Source organism: Pipistrellus kuhlii, unplaced genomic scaffold (assembly GCF_014108245.1).
Source record: "Pipistrellus kuhlii isolate mPipKuh1 unplaced genomic scaffold, mPipKuh1.p scaffold_m20_p_5, whole genome shotgun sequence".
Lineage (NCBI taxonomy): Eukaryota > Metazoa > Chordata > Mammalia > Chiroptera > Vespertilionidae > Pipistrellus > Pipistrellus kuhlii.
The window spans coordinates 81,406,676-81,421,437 of NW_023425551.1; the positions used below are offsets into that span (position 1 = coordinate 81,406,676).

The following is a 14,762-nucleotide window of genomic DNA, read 5'->3' on the forward strand; positions in this document are numbered from 1 at the left end:
TGACCATCTCTTGAACCCTGTATGCCACACCTGTCCGGTGCCAGTGTCCCCACAGCGATGTGGAAAGAGGTGTTTTGTCATCTGTGTGATACAGAGAGGAGAGAGGCATGGGAAGGCAAGGGGTGACCCAGGTCACACCGCCAGCAGGTGGTGGGCGGGCCCTGACCCCCCACTGTCCCCGCTTCCCACTGTCTCCATGGGCCTTGCTTCAGGGTAGGGGTCGGGGGTCACTGTGGTCACCCCATCCCACTGCAGACCTTGGCTCCCCCCCTGGCTGCTTGTGAAATGGCTGCTCCTGCCTTCCACTCCCTTCGAGTCCAGGGGGACATCAGGACCTGGTGGGACGGGCATGAGCCCTCTGCTCCTCCTTCGGGTACTCGGGGAGGCCAAGGGGACAGCATCAGGAGCAGCAGGAGGGAGGCGGACTAGATCAGGGGAAACAGATTTCCCTCCCGTGTTTGGGCTTCTGACGGGCCCCTGCCTCGGGCTCTGGGGGGAGTGTCGTCCCTCCGTTCTCAGCACCGGCCACACCCCTGCCCACGCCCATGCAGGGTTTTTCACTGTGAACTTCACAGCAGCCTGTGAGGCCTGGGAAGGGCTGGAGGTTTGATCCCAGCTGAGGCTCAGAGAGGGTGAGTAACTCTCCTGAAGGCACACAGCTCGGTGGTGGCTGCCTGGCCCCATGACCCTCACTTCATATGGCCTCCCTATCTCCGGGGTCCCCGTTCTCTGCGGAGTAGTGTACCCCGCTCTGAAGCCCCCCTGCTTGTTGCCACCCCACCTACACAAATGGCTGGTTCTTGCCAGCCTGCTCCTCCCAGAGGCCAGCGTTTCTGCACCTGCAGCCCTGGGCTCCTTTCCTGGCACCGGGGCCTCAGGGAGAGGAGAGGGCAGTGTCCTCCGAGCTCCCCACCTCTGCATGTCTGCCCGACTGCACCCCCTCAGCTGGCCCTCCTGTCCCGAGCAGGGACCCTCCCCGCTCCCTGCCCCACACTCCGGCTCTGCTCGGGGCTCCTGGGAGTGGGGGGGCTTAGCCCTCTGATTGGGCACTCACGGTGCTGTGACATCCTACGGGCCACAGAGGGCAGGCGGGCCTCACGGAGAGCTCCCATCACACCTCTGCCTCTGCTCCCTGGCCACCTGGGGACGGGACAGTCACTTCCTCCCTCCTTCCTCCAACGAGGAGGGTGTGGCAAGGGAAGACCTGCTTCCAGCTCCCTGCTTCCTGCAAGGGAAGGATGAGAGCTGCCCGCCCCCCCTCCCTGCAGCGAGGCCAGAACCCGCACCCTTTGCCCCGCTGCCTCTCAGCTCGGTGCCAGCAGGGGCCCTGAGGTCCGGGCAGGAGCCGGTGATTAATTCCCCGGACGGCCCGACGGAGGGGTGTGAGCAGGAGCAGGGAGGCGTCACTCCTGCGGAGCAGGGACATTTTTCACGCTGTCACTGGCAGGGCACGTATCTTTAAACAAACAACAGAGTAAATAATTCAGGGCCTGATTGCAGGCAGATTGGGTGCGGAGCCGGCGATGGGGCTGTCAGCTGCAGCGGCGATGGGGCTGTCAGCTGCAGCCTGCCGGGGCCCAGCTGACTGTTTCCAGAGGCGGCCAAGCCTGCAGACCAGCGGCCATGAGCGGTCTGTCACCAGCACGGGATGGGTGGGCTCAGGGCCTCTGCCCACACCCTCGTCCCTTCCCCGACCCAAGGACGCCCTGGGGGTCCCTCTCGCCACCCCTCCTTGTCGCTGTGGCTATCTCAGCCCTGCCCCTCTGCCCACCACATTGCAAGGCTTAAGGGTGTTCCCCTCCACCTGTGGCTGGGAGCCAGCTAAGGGTTACCATCCGCTCCACAGGGGCGGGGACCGAGGCTCCCAGAGGTTCGGTTTGCTGGAAGGGCCACCTGGCAGGTGCTGAGATGCCCGTGTGGTGAGGGTAGGATTGGACCCCAAGTCTCCCGAGTCCTGGCCGGACTCTTCCTTTTATTCCTCGTAGTTAGCTCCTGGGGGACCCTCCTGGACAGGTCATTGCTCCCATTTTCCTGATGGTGAAACTGAGGCTCCACTGAGGGACTTGGGTCCCTGGCTTGCAACTGAGGGCCGAATGCACTTCTGGGTTCTGAAGCCCATGGGCTGGCTTTCCTGTTGGAGACAGCTCTGGTCTTAAAGGGCTCACAGGGGCTGCCTGTCCCTCAGCTTCCGGCCACTTTCATCCCCTTCCCCCGCCCCCGCCGGCCGTCAGCTGCCTCAGGCTCCGGTCTCCCTGCAGCCAGTGGAGGTGGTGCGGCTGCCCTGGGGGCCGGAGCTGCTGGCGGGTACAGCTTCGGAAACAATTTTCTCAGTTCCCCCAGGTGACGGAGCCTGCTCTCCCGCTGGCCTGCAGGGCCTGATTCAGGGTAGGCTGGGGCTCTTTTCTGACGGTGAGGGATCGGGTGGGGTGGGGGATCCCCTCAGGAAAAGAAGCCGAGGCAGACACGGCCGCCGCTCGGTGTTACGGGGGAAGCTGAGGCCTCGCAGGCCAGGGAAGGAGCACTGGGTCCCAGAGGAGTCGGAGGCAGTCTCCAGAGTGCTGGTCTGCTGGTCCCCCACCACCTCCCTCTCAGCAGCGCGGCGTGTCGGGGTTCCAGCCGCCTCCCTCAGCTCCCTTCCCCAGGGCACCCACCCAGGCCCCCTGTATGGGCCTCCATTAAAACGGACTCATCCGTGGCCTCCCTCCCTCTCGGTCACCCAGCACGCTGAGCAGGTGGACATTTTCCAGGGGAAGGTGGGGCTTCTTTGTAACCTAGACGTTACTGTGCCGCTCTTATTCTCGTCCTGGATGCCATGGGCACCATTGCCTCCCATTAGCACCTGTCTGGGTGGCACCTGAAGCTGAAACCTCCCTGGGGCTGCCCAGCCTGGCGATTGCTCATCTTCTGCTTTAAGAGTTCTGCTGACAGAGAGCCCACCCACCAGCTGAGGGCGCCCACTCCCCTCTCAGCTCTGGCCAGGAGAGTTCCTCCTTCAGCTGTCCTCCGGCCTCCTCACTGGGCCCCGTGTGCCCTCTGCTCACCCAGCCCTGTTCTTCCCACACCCAGTGGGCCTGAGAGCGGGACTCGGCGGTCCTGCCTGTGTCAGCGGGCTTCCAGGTACACTGCGGAGACAAAAAGGCCCCGAACAGAGTGGCTCAGTCAGACCGTGTTTGTTTCTGTCTGGTATGACAGTACATGGTGGTGGCAGGAGCGGGGACCCAGGCTCCTTCCATCTCGTTGCTCCATGGGCTCTGAGAGGGATGGCTGAGGCTGGTGGCTTTCCCTGTCTGCTCATCCACAGAAGGCAAAAGAGAGGAGGTCCAAGGGAAACAACCAGTTTTAATCAAATGACATGGAAGCTGCACTCAGCCTTTCCCCTCCCGTGTCAGCAGGAAAGCCGTCATGCAGGGCCCGGCTTTGCTGCGAGGGAGGCTGGGCAATGTAGTCCTTAACTTCGGCCGTCGTGAGTCCAACAAAGATGGGAAAGAGGGCTGAGGGGACAGTGCAGCTCACCACTCCGCTCCCCTCAATGTGCCCTTCTCTAGGCCAGATGCCCTGATGGACAGGGTCCTGCTGAGGGTCAGGGCAGCTTTATGACAAGTGACACTGTGATTTTCTCCCGTGCAGCCTCCTTCCCCTTTGAGGCATCTGACTGACTGTTCTGCTCTTGACTGCTGTCCTCTGGGTGTCCCCCACCAGGCGACAGAGGGAGACCCTGAATGCTCGCTTGCAGGACAGGACAAAACCAAGGACCTGGCCAGCCCACCCCTCAGGCCTCAGTTCCTCACTGGGCTGCGGTGAGGTGACAGCTGATGTCACCCGTGAAGGCTGTGGCCAGGAAATGGGAGCTGCCCAGATATGGGGCTCCCTCTGGGGCCCAGGGGAGGGTGAGCGAGGGCCAGCGTGATGGGTGCAGATAAGGGAGGCCAAGGCTGAGGCAGGACAGGGCACCCAGAAATGGGAGGTGGCTACAGGGAGGAGACCTAAGAACTCCCGCTTCTCTCGTCCACGGGGAGAGGCCCAGTCAGTCAGAGGCCTCAGTGTCTCGCTTAGCAAGGCCCTGTCTGGTCCCATTATTTCTCTCCTCTGTCCCGTCCCCACTTGCTTCCCATAGGCCGCCAGCCCCTGTGTATTCTTGGCCTGGGCTCTTCCAGAATGGGCTTCTGATAAACCTCCCTTGATAATGTGGTCAACCTTGGAATATCGGGGGGCTTTGGGGTGCCAACGCCCATGCAGTCGAAAAATATCCATATCACTTTGACCCCCAAAACTTAAGTTGTCCCTGGGGGTCCTCGGGGGCTTGGTCCAGGGCCTCCGTGGGAACCAGCCCCGCAGATGCTCCGCCCACGTAAACTGCCGAGGACCAGTGCATGCACCCAGTTTCCCAGACTCCCAACCGCGGATTGAAAACACCGTAGCATTTACTCCAGACAAAACTAGACAAAAACAAGAAAGCCAACGGAATATTAGCGGACCCTCAAGTTCAAACACGTGTTAAGGGTCAATGGAGCTTTAAAAATATACATTTATATCACAGATAAAAGTGATTCTTTTAAAGTGTGGTGGAGCCCGGAGGTGGCAGGGGCTCCTGGGAGATCCTCACGGGGGTTGGGGGGTGGAGGGTGGGAGGGAGCACTGCAAGGGGAGTCACATCTAGAGCAATAGGTGGAGAGGGGGCGCTCCCAGCAGGAAGCCCAGCCAAGCTGAGGTGTGACGGTGGAGGAGGAGCTGAGGCGGCCCAGGGCAGGGAGTTAGTTGGTGACAGGCTGGCGAAGGCGGACCACTCTGCTCTGGGGCCTGGACCTGATGCCCCGGCGGGCAGTGTGGGCACGGGGGTGTGTGGAGAAGCTAGCCTCTGACTCCTGGCTACCCCGTCTCTCCCTCCAGTGCTGGCCACCAAACAGACCTACGTCACCTACACCAACCACGCAATCTAGCGAGGCAGCCAGAGCCGAACCGGAGGAGGAGGAGCCGAGACCCTCGTGATGGTGCGTCGAGCCGGGGCCACTCCCGGGGCCCAGCTGATGTCCTGCCTGCCCGTGGACACCCGCGGATGTGGCTTGGTGCTGAGGACACAGAGCCCCAGTGGTCGCTGCTGGGTGGCCTGGGCAAGCCGGGTGGGCGCCAGGAGGAGGAGCAGGGGCGGGCAGCTTCTGCCACTCCGAGAGCCTGCGTCTTGGCCCAGGGCCCCTCCTGGCCCCAAATCACAGGGGCTCGGTTACGTGGGCCCCGTGCGGTCCCTCTGTCCCTGCCTGTCCCATGGGCGACCTTCTGCGTCTGTCTCCATCCTCTTTATTTTCTCATCTCTGCGTCTGTCTCCATCTGTGCGCTCTGCTTCTCCGTCTCTTCCTCCGCCTCTGCGTCTCGCTCATGAGCGCGTCTCCAGCTGTCTCCCGTTTCTCTCCTGTGCTCCTCCGGGTCTCTCCTCCCGTGCATTTTTCTTGCCTGTCCCCCCCTCCTGCACTTATGACCTGCCTCTGCTCTCGCCTCCCTGCCACCTTCTCTCATCACTAAGTCTTCCATGTCACAAAAGAGAAAAAAGGAAAAAAAAAAATCAAAACACAAAAAAGCCAAACAAAACCCAGCCCCGAGTGTGTTGCAAAGTGCTGCGTCTCCTGGTGGCCTCTGTGTGTCCCGTGGCCCGCAGCCCGCCCGCCTGCCCCCGCGTCCGCTGCGTGGCCCGCCCGCCTGCCCGCCTGCCCCTCCTGCCGATGACACGGAGTTCAGTGCCTGGGTGTCTGGTGATGGTTCTTGATGACAATGTGTAGCGCATGATTGTTTTTTATACCGAGAACATTTCTAATAAAAATAAACACATGGTTTTGCACCCTGGCTCCATGTCCACTGGAGGTCCTCAGCCCTCAGCTGGGGGCCAGGGGCCGGGGGCCGGGGGCCGGGGGCAGCGGGAAGGGGCAACTGGATGATGAAGACGAGGCTTGGGCCCTGGAGGCTGCTCCCTGGGCTGCATCGAGTAGGGGTGTGGGGAGGCTTTGGGCAGGGAGGGGCCAGGGCATTGAGGAAGATTCCAGAAGTCAGCCCTGCTGGTAAGGGGGAGGCTCTGTTCCTGTCCGCTCCCAGCCCCACCCCATACCTGAGCCCCCCTCTCCTCCCAGGGAGCTCTCCCCTGAGCATTTGGCTCCCCGGGGCTCCCAGCAGCCACAGTCCTCCCCTCCTGCTTGTCCTGTCTTCAGGCCACAGGTTCCAAGATGATGGGTGGGGCCAGGTGGGCCAGGTGGGCAGCACAGGTGTGCACACATGAGTCTGTTCTGGCTGCATGTGTGTGTGTGTGTGTTCCTGCCACCTCACATGCATGCTTGTTTCTCTGTTTAGGCCCAAGTGGACATGAGTGTGTGTCACAGCCTGGCCTCCCTGCAGGCTGGGAGGGAGGGGGCAGGGTGTGGCCTCGGGCGGGCTCTGCAGGGGCTGAATCTTAGAGCCAGTGGCACAGCGAGGCCACAGGCAGCAGCTGGAGCCAGGCTGCCGGGCTGACTCCCCACCAGCCGCCTCCTAAGCTGAGGGGGTGTGGGCGCTGTGGCCGAGGCCTGGGGGCCCCTGGGCAGGAGTCAGGCAGGGCCTGGGTGTGAAGGTGTGTGTGGAGGCGAGGGGGCAGCACTGAGCTGTGCCAGGTGCCCTCGGAGGAAGCCTTCTCCTGGGGGAGGCCGGACACGTGTGAGCACGCCTGCGCGCAGGAGCGGCCGTGTGTTCACTCGGAGATGCTGGTGCGAGGGGAGGGGAGGCGGGTCTCACTGCTCGCCTTGCTTTTGCAGGACGGACCTCAGGTCCAGGTAGGTCCTACCCATGTTCCAGGCTAATCATCAAAACTAGGTTGTTAGGCCAAGGCCGTTTACCAGAAGCTCCCGGGCCATTCTGCAGTGTTTGTGCGCCCGTGCGCCTGTGCGTGTGCGTGTGCGTGTGTGTGTGTGTACAAGGGGAGTGCGGCCAGCTCTCCCTTGGGGATTCCCTGACACCCCCCAGCCCGCACCTCCCCTCCCAGGCTCACTTCCCTGGCAAGGTGAGTGCCTCGCAGGGGCACCGGGCACCGGGCGAGGCTGCAGACCTGGCCTGGAACAGGGTTTGATGCTCGCTCAGCCCAGGACTTTCCCACGTCTGTGAGGCTCCATCTAGGTTCCGGGGAGAGTCACCTTCCCAAGGGTGCTGTCCCTTCCCCTCCCCCCAGCACTCAGGGGGGGCCCGTGGGGGACCAAGGAGGAGGCCGGTTGAGCAGGTGGGCGCCTGGAGGGCTTAGGTCAGTGGGAATCCCTGAAACTGGCTTAGTCAGCCCGGGGCTCAGGGGTGCAGGTGGGGCGGGGGCATCCAGTCTGCTGGGGAGGCACACTGTGCTCCCAGAGCCCGCTGTGCTCCCGGAGCCTGCAGTGCTCCTAGGGCCCGCAGTGCTCCCAGGGCCCACTGTGCTCCCACCCGCTGTGCTCCCAGGCCCCCCTGTGCTCCCAGGGCCCGCAGTGCTCCCAGAACCCGCTGTGCTCCCAGGGCCCGCTGTGCTCCCAGGGCCTGCAGTGCTCCCAGGGCTCCCTGTGCTCCCAGAACCCTCCCAGCTCCCAGAACCCGCTATGCTCCCAGAGCCCGCAGTGCTCCTAGGGCCCGCAGTGCTCCCAGGGCCCGCTGCGCTCCCAGGGCCCGCTGTGCTCCCAGAACCCTCCGTGCTCCCAGAACCCTCCGTGCTCCCAGGGCCCGCTGTGCTCCCACCCGCTGTGCTCCCAGGGCCCGCAGTGCTCCCAGGGCCCGCTGTGCTCCCAGGGCCCCCTGTGCTCCCAGGGCCCCCTGTGCTCCCAGGGCCCGCTGTGCTCCCAGGACCCGCTATGCTCTCAGGGCAGGCTGTGTTCCCAGGACCCGCTGTGCTCCCAGGGCCCCCTGTGCTTCCAGGACCCGCTGTGCTCCCAGGGCCCGCTGTGCTCCCAGGGCCCCCTGTGCTCCCAGAACCCTCCGTGCTCCCAGGGCCCGCTGTGCTCCCAGAACCCTCCGTGCTCCCAGGGCCCGCTGTGCTCCCAGGGCCCGCTGTGCTCCCAGGGCCCGCAGTGCTCCCAGGGCCCGCCGTGCTCCCAGGGCCCGCTGTGCTCCCACCCACTGTGCTCCCAGAGCCCGCTGTGCTCCCAGGGCCCCCTGTGCTTCCAGAACCCGCTGTGCTCCCAGGGCCCCCTGTGCTCCCAGGGCCCCCTGTGCTCCCAGGGCCCGCTGTGCTCCCAGGGCCCGCTGTGCTCCCAGGGCCCGCAGTGCTCCCAGGGCCCCCTGTGCTTCCAGAACCCGCTGTGCTCCCAGGGCCCCCTGTGCTCCCAGGGCCCGCTGTGCTCCCAGGGCCCGCTGTGCTCCCACCCGCTGTGCTCCCAGGGCCTGCTGTGCTCCCAGGGCCCGCTGTGCTTCCACCAGCCACAGGAGGATGCTGAGCTCTCAGGGGCTGTGTGGCCCCTCCAGCCAGAGGAAGGCCCTTGGTTTTGGTGCTCTCATTGGATCCCGCTCTGCACCCTCCCAGCCTGGTCTCTGCCTGCCCACTGAGCAGCGAGCGCACATGGGGCTCTCCTGTCTTGCCGTCCCGCCGGCCGGCGCTGCCCGCTGTCCCAGAGGACAGGCCCGGCCTCTGAGCCTCACTGGCCTGGACCTCCCGAAGACCCCGCGGCATGGAACGGCACACACGCCGACATCTCACTCCGGCGGCTAGAGCAGCAATTATAATAGCGTTAATGAGGCTCCTTGCTTTATTTTTAGGTAACCCCGAGGCCCTGCCTGTGTAATTCAGCCCGCCATTGCTCGGCAGATAATTAAAACATGTCACCGTAATTTGCCCTTTTCTAAAAAGAAAGCCGGTAATTATGTTTTTATTGCGAGTGAGGGGAGAGGGGACAGAAAGCAGGGAGAGGAGGAACCATGAGCCGCTCTGGGGCAGCTGCTCGGGGCCTCCGGAACCTCAGGGCCCTTCTGCCCAAGACCCTCTCCTGGCGACTCCCGCCCGCCCTCTGGGCCCTCGCGCCCAGGCTTGGTGGGACGAGCTCCTTTCAGCCCCAGTTGGCTGCAGAGTGTTCCCGTGGCGATTCTGGAGCTGTGCACGGCCTCCTGGGAGTCCCTGTGCGGTGGTACCGTGACACGTGTTTGAAAATTGCCATAATAACTGGTTAGATAGGAACCCCTGCCAGGAAGGGGTCTGCCCGAGCCCGGCACCCGGTGCCGCTCTCAGGGGTCCCTGTGACTTGATGCTTCTGACTCCGAGGAGAAGGGCTGTGTCTGTGCACCAGGAACTGACTGCAGTAGGGCTGGGTGCCGGTGGTGACCCTAGGCATCTGCAATGAGACCCTCCGAGCCTGCGGGCCTGCTGGGAACAGGCAGGCAGCTGCCCGCATTGTGCTGCCCCGAACACCTTGCAATGCCATCTCTGTTGCCTACCACCCTGCCTACCGCCTGGTGACTGCCTGGGGTCCAGGCCGAGGCACAGGCACACTCTCCATCAGCAAACACGCCCACCCGCTTGCAGCCTACTGGAGTTAGGTGTCAAGACACCAGCACTGCCTGGGATCCTCAAGGCGTGAGACGGGGCAGGTAAGTTTTGAAAGATCTGACTTTGAAAGAACTTGGAGGTTACCTTAGTTCAAGAAGCAAGCCGGTCCCCTGCCCCCACCACTTTCTGAATACCACTCAGCCCCAGACCTCATTCATTATCTTCATCCTCCTGCCAGAATGCCAGCCACCAGGGCTGGGTGTCTGCCTGTTTTATCACAGTTGGATCCCCAGGGCCTGGGACAGTACCTGGTACACAGTGGGCATATGAGAGGGGTTTGTTGAATGAACGAATGGGGAGGAGCTGGAGACCTAGAAGGACCCATCTTATCTATCTCCCCCTGCACTGGCCCAGGGCTCAGTTGTCTGAGTCTGCCCAAAGCCCAACGGTCATTTCTTCACGGTGGCTGCCCACAGTCCTCCCCAGAGGCCAGAGGAGGGCACGGATGCCGCCCGCTTGTCATGGAGTAGGGAACAGACCCCCATTTGCCCTCCCCGACCCTGGAGTTGGAATCAGGAGATCTAGATTCTGGGTGAGGCTCTGCCGCTAGCTCGCTGTGTGCCCTTGGGCAAGTTGCTTTCCCTCTCTGGGCCTTAGTTTCTTCCTCTGTAAAATGGAGGTTGGAGCTCTGAGCCCTCAGAACCTGGGTGAGCAGCCAGCATTGCAGCAGTACAAAGGGGAGGTGACTGCAAAGTAGAATCTTTGGGGACCAGTTGCTATGGCAACTGAGCACACACTAAGATTGGGAGAGGGGCTTGAGATGCAAATCAGGCCCTTCCTACCAGACCCAGGCAGACTGTGATCAGAGGAACAGGCTTTGTTAATGTTTTGGGGTCCTGGAAGAGGGTGGAGAAATGGTGGGGTTGTGGGGTGAGCCAGCCCTGCACTCTGCCTTGTGGTAGATAAGCTTGTGTGTAGAACCAGATGTCTAAGCTGGATGGGACCCCAGGGCCATGCACTGACACCCCCCCCACACACACACACAAACAGAAGCAGAGGAACAGGCTCGGAGAGGCCCTGAAAAACCCTCCCACCCCATTTGGATCAACCTCACACGTAGGGGGCATGGTTCTTAGAGGCCCCTGAACACTCTTCCTGGTGGGCACTGAGCCTGAGTGGGGAGGCAGGGGGCCCAGCTTGGAGGGGAGGGCCAGTCTGGGCGCCCCATCCATGCAGCTGGTCAGCTGTTGGCACAGGCAGGGGGGCTGGGTCCCTGCAGGTCTGTGGCTCAGACGCGGAGCTCAGTTTCTGTGGGAGAGGGAGAATACTACCCACTGGAGGTGATTTCAAGACGGCAAAGCATCGTAAGACACGGGGTCAGGAGGCGACAGGAGCCTTGGCCCCTTCCCTGACGGTGTGCTCCCCTCTCCCCCTGCCGGTGTGCTCCCCTCTCCCCTGACCCCGCGCACCCTCCTCTGCGGGTGTGGGCTTCTTTCTTCACCCATTCCTCAAATGTGTCCATTCATCTTTTTCTCCTTCCACCTCCAAAGTTCCATGGCTCTCACCTAAACCGTGGCTGCAGTGCCTTCCCGATATTCCGTGTCCTCCCCCCGCCCCCACCCCGCGTGTGCCAGCCGCCCCTGCAGTCGGGTGGAGGCCATGTGACCAGGTCTGGCCAAGGAGCTGTGGGAGCCACAACCCGTCCGCCCCCTCCTGGACCGAGGCTGGGTCCTCCAGGCGGCGCCCGGGACGTCCCGGACTGAGATGTGGCTCCCAAGATGCAGGCACCTGGGTCCCGCCGCTGGCGGGAGGAGACCCTCTGCCCACCCACGTGAACTCTGCGTGAACAAGAAGTGAACTTTACGGCTGCCAGGCTGAGGTTCAGGGTTTGTTTGTAAGTAAGAGCTCTTCCTATCCCGACTAAGATACCAGCAGCTGGCTGCCATGTGCACGCGTCTTTCCCAGCCTCCTGCCCACGGGCTGGCTGCACCGTCGTCCACGTGGAACCCACAGTCTTCTCCTAAACTGGTTCCTCTTCCGTGGTCCCATTAGTGACCAGGAGCCACGCCCGCTGCGCCGTGTGAGTGTGACCGCACGGGGAGCGGCCGTGTGAGTGTGACCGCACGGGGCGGGGCCGTGTGAGTGTGATCGCACGGGGAGCGGCCGTGTGAGTGTGACCGCACGGGGAGCGGCCGTGTGAGTGTGACCGCACGGGGCGGGGCCGTGTGAGTGTGACCGCACGGGGAGCGGCCGTGTGAGTGTGACCGCACGGGGAGCGGCCGTGTGAGTGTGACCGCACGGGGCGGGGCCGTGTGAGTGTGATCGCACGGGGCGGGGCCGTGTGAGTGTGACCGCACGGGGAGCGGCCGTGTGAGTGTGATCGCACGGGGAGCGGCCGTGTGAGTGTGATCGCACGGGGAGCGGCCGTGTGAGTGTGATCGCACGGGGAGCGGCCGTGTGAGTGTGATCGCACGGGGGGCGGGGCCGTGTGAGTGTGACCGCACGGGGCGGGGCCGTGTGAGTGTGACCGCACGGGGCGGGGCCGTGTGAGTGTGACCGCACGGGGCGGGGCCGTGTGAGTGTGACCGCACGGGGAGCGGCCGTGTGAGTGTGACCGCACGGGGAGCGGCCGTGTGAGTGTGACCGCACGGGGAGCGGGGCCGTGTGAGTGTGACCGCACGGGGTGGGGCTGTGTGAGTGTGACTGCACGGGGAGCGGCCGTGTGAGTGTGACTGAAGGGGGTGTGGCCGTGTGAGTGTGAGTGAAGGGGGTGGGGCCGTGTGAGTGTGACCGCACGGGGCGGGGCTGTGTGAGTGTGACCACATGGGGTGTGGCCGTGTGAGTGTGACCGCACGGGGTGTGGCCATGTGAGTGTGACCACATGGGGTGTGGCCGTGTGAGTGTGACCGCACGGGGCGGGGCTGTGTGAGTGTGACCGCACGGGGCGGGACGGTGTGAGTGTGACCGCACGGGGAGTAGCTGTTTCCATGCACAGGGTCGTCTGGAGCGTCGTCCAGTGGCCGTTCAGTTACGTGGTGGGTAGATCCTTCCAGTGCTGCTTTCCAGGCTTTGGAGGGGCCCAGCAGCACTAGGCAGGGCCCGTGGTGGCAAACCTGTGGGAGCCCCTGGCCCAGCTCTGTGGCCTCTGGGTTTCTGCTCTGCTGGTGGGTCTTGTGTGGCCCTGGGACGGGTCCCCCAACCAGGCTCAGCGCGTTTCCAATGGAACCTGCTCCGTGTTCAGCTGAGTGCTCAGTGATGGCCCTTTTGAGGTTCTCTCTCTGCGCGCTCTCTTCTCTGACCTCTGACCTGTGAACTCTACTCGCCTCAGCCTCCCTGGACTCCAGCTCTGTCTCCACCTGGACACCCTCCCTGTGCATAGCCTGGAAGCTGTCTCTGGACACGACGCGGGACCCATGTCGCAGGGACCATCATTCCCTGCTCAATGCTCAGTGCCTGTGCATGCGGTTCCTGGGTGCTGTCTGTGTTGCTGCTGTCTGGGGAGGGAGGAACCTGTTCCCTGCTGCTGAGCTGCGGTTGGAAGTGAGGCATTCTCCGTCTTTCTAAGTTGCATGACCGTGCAGGCTCTTCTCTGCTCACTTTCATCAGAGGTCCCTCAGGGACCGTGCCTGGTGCCACAAAGGGCCAGCTCAGTGCTGGGCATGATTCTAAGCTCCATTGGCCTTGGGTGGTTTTGTCTGTACAGCCCTGCGAGGGGAGTGCTGTGTTTGCTCTCATTTTACAGATATAGACACAGAGCTCAGAGAGGTTAAATACTGTTAAGCCCCTCAGGCGCACACAGCCAGGAAACAGGGGAGCCGGGATTCGAAGCCAGGCCTTCGGCTGCAGTGCCTGCCCTTAGCCTCCACTCCTCTCTCTGAGATGCTCCTCTCCCTGAGATGCTCCTCTCGAGCTAAGAAGCTCCTCTCCCTGAGGTATTCCTCTCCCTGAGAAGCTCCTCTCCCTGAGGTGCTCTTCTCCCTGAGGGCTCCTCTCCCTGAGATGCTCCTCTCCCTGAGAAGCTCCTCTCGAGCTGAGAAGCTCCTCTCCCTGAGGTGCTCCTCTCCCTGAGGTGCTCCTCTCCCTGAGATGCCTCCACCAGTTTTTCTCTAGCATTTGTTTTGGAGCTCTGCGGTGCCCAGGTCCACCTTCTGCTGTGCCCCCACTCACTCCACTCACTCCACTCCACTGGAGAGGTGGAGCAATGAGCATTAAAAAATAATCATAAAATAGTGGGGAAGCGAGTCCATATTCCAGAAGCCCAGAGCGGTTTCTCTGAGTCATTTCCTGAAGGAGCAGCACCCGCGCTCTGGAAGGGGAAGACAGGAAGGATATTTCAAGGATGAGCAAAGGGACAGGCAATAGACAACACGATATCTGGGAGGGCTGAGTAGGGACCTTGGGAAGATGGAGATGTGCACTCAGAGGTGAGCTGAAACTGGAGAGGCGGCAGGGGCAGGGGAGGAGGGCCCCGCCCAGTGGCCTGACTTGCTTCTAAGGAGGGAGTGGTTGGCTAAGCTGCAACTGGGACAGTCCCTCCGTGGATGACTGGTCAGAAAGGCCTGGGCTGGAGGCTGGGAGACCTGTTAGGAGGCCGCTGCATGGCCTGGCAGGGGATGAGGACCCGGGAGGAGGAACTTGGCTGGATGGAAAGGGGGAAGGAGGGGGAAGACAGATGAGACTGGCGTGGATGACTGGATGCTGCAGTTGCTGGAAGGGGAGAGTGAAGACTGGACTTCTCAGTTATGTCTTTAAGGGAAATGGGCCTGTGTTCCATTAGCTCCTGCCGTCACCTCCGGCTGAGAGGCAGAGGTGGCGGCAGGAGCTGGAGGAGCACACTGAACTCAGAGCTTGCGGCCAAGTTTAAGGGATGCCCAGCCACGTTCCACTAGGAGTAGCTGCCTCTGGGCTGTCGTGGTGGGAGAACTCACTTGTGTCTTGCTGAAGTCATTACAGTTTGCAGTCTCTGTGAGCACCTTAGACTGTGCTTGAGCGAATGCACCCATTGATGCACTGGTTCTCACTCTGCTGTTCGGGCCTTCCCACCCCCACTATTGACCTTTGTCTACGGTGGTCCCTGAACCAGGGACGCCATCTTTTCAGTCACCTCCACACCCTCCTGCTTGGACACTGGGCACCATCAGGTCAGGATTCGACCTTGGCATTCCTTCCTCCAGAACCAGTCCTTCTGCTGTGCCCCCACTCACTCCATCACTCCACTCCTCTCACTCCATTCCACTCACTCCATTCCACTCACTCCACTCACTCCATTCCACTCACTCCTCTCACTGCTCTCACTCCTCTCACTCCATTCCACTCACTC

General features: G+C 62.5%; 1 protein-coding gene across 3 annotated transcripts in view; it reads left to right on the forward strand.

Moving 5' to 3' along the window:
- Window positions 1–5,827, forward strand: part of GRM4 (glutamate metabotropic receptor 4) — a 115,293-nt gene extending 109,466 nt beyond the window's left edge. For all 3 annotated transcript variants that reach the window (XM_036414885.2, XM_036414883.2, XM_045572788.1), the window contains exon 11: window positions 4,888–5,827. In XM_036414885.2, coding sequence (XP_036270778.1) covers window positions 4,888–4,937 — 50 coding nt within the window. In that variant the 3' untranslated portion in view covers window positions 4,938–5,827. The remainder of the gene's footprint in view (window positions 1–4,887) is intronic.
- Window positions 5,828–14,762: the final 8,935 nt, after the last annotated feature.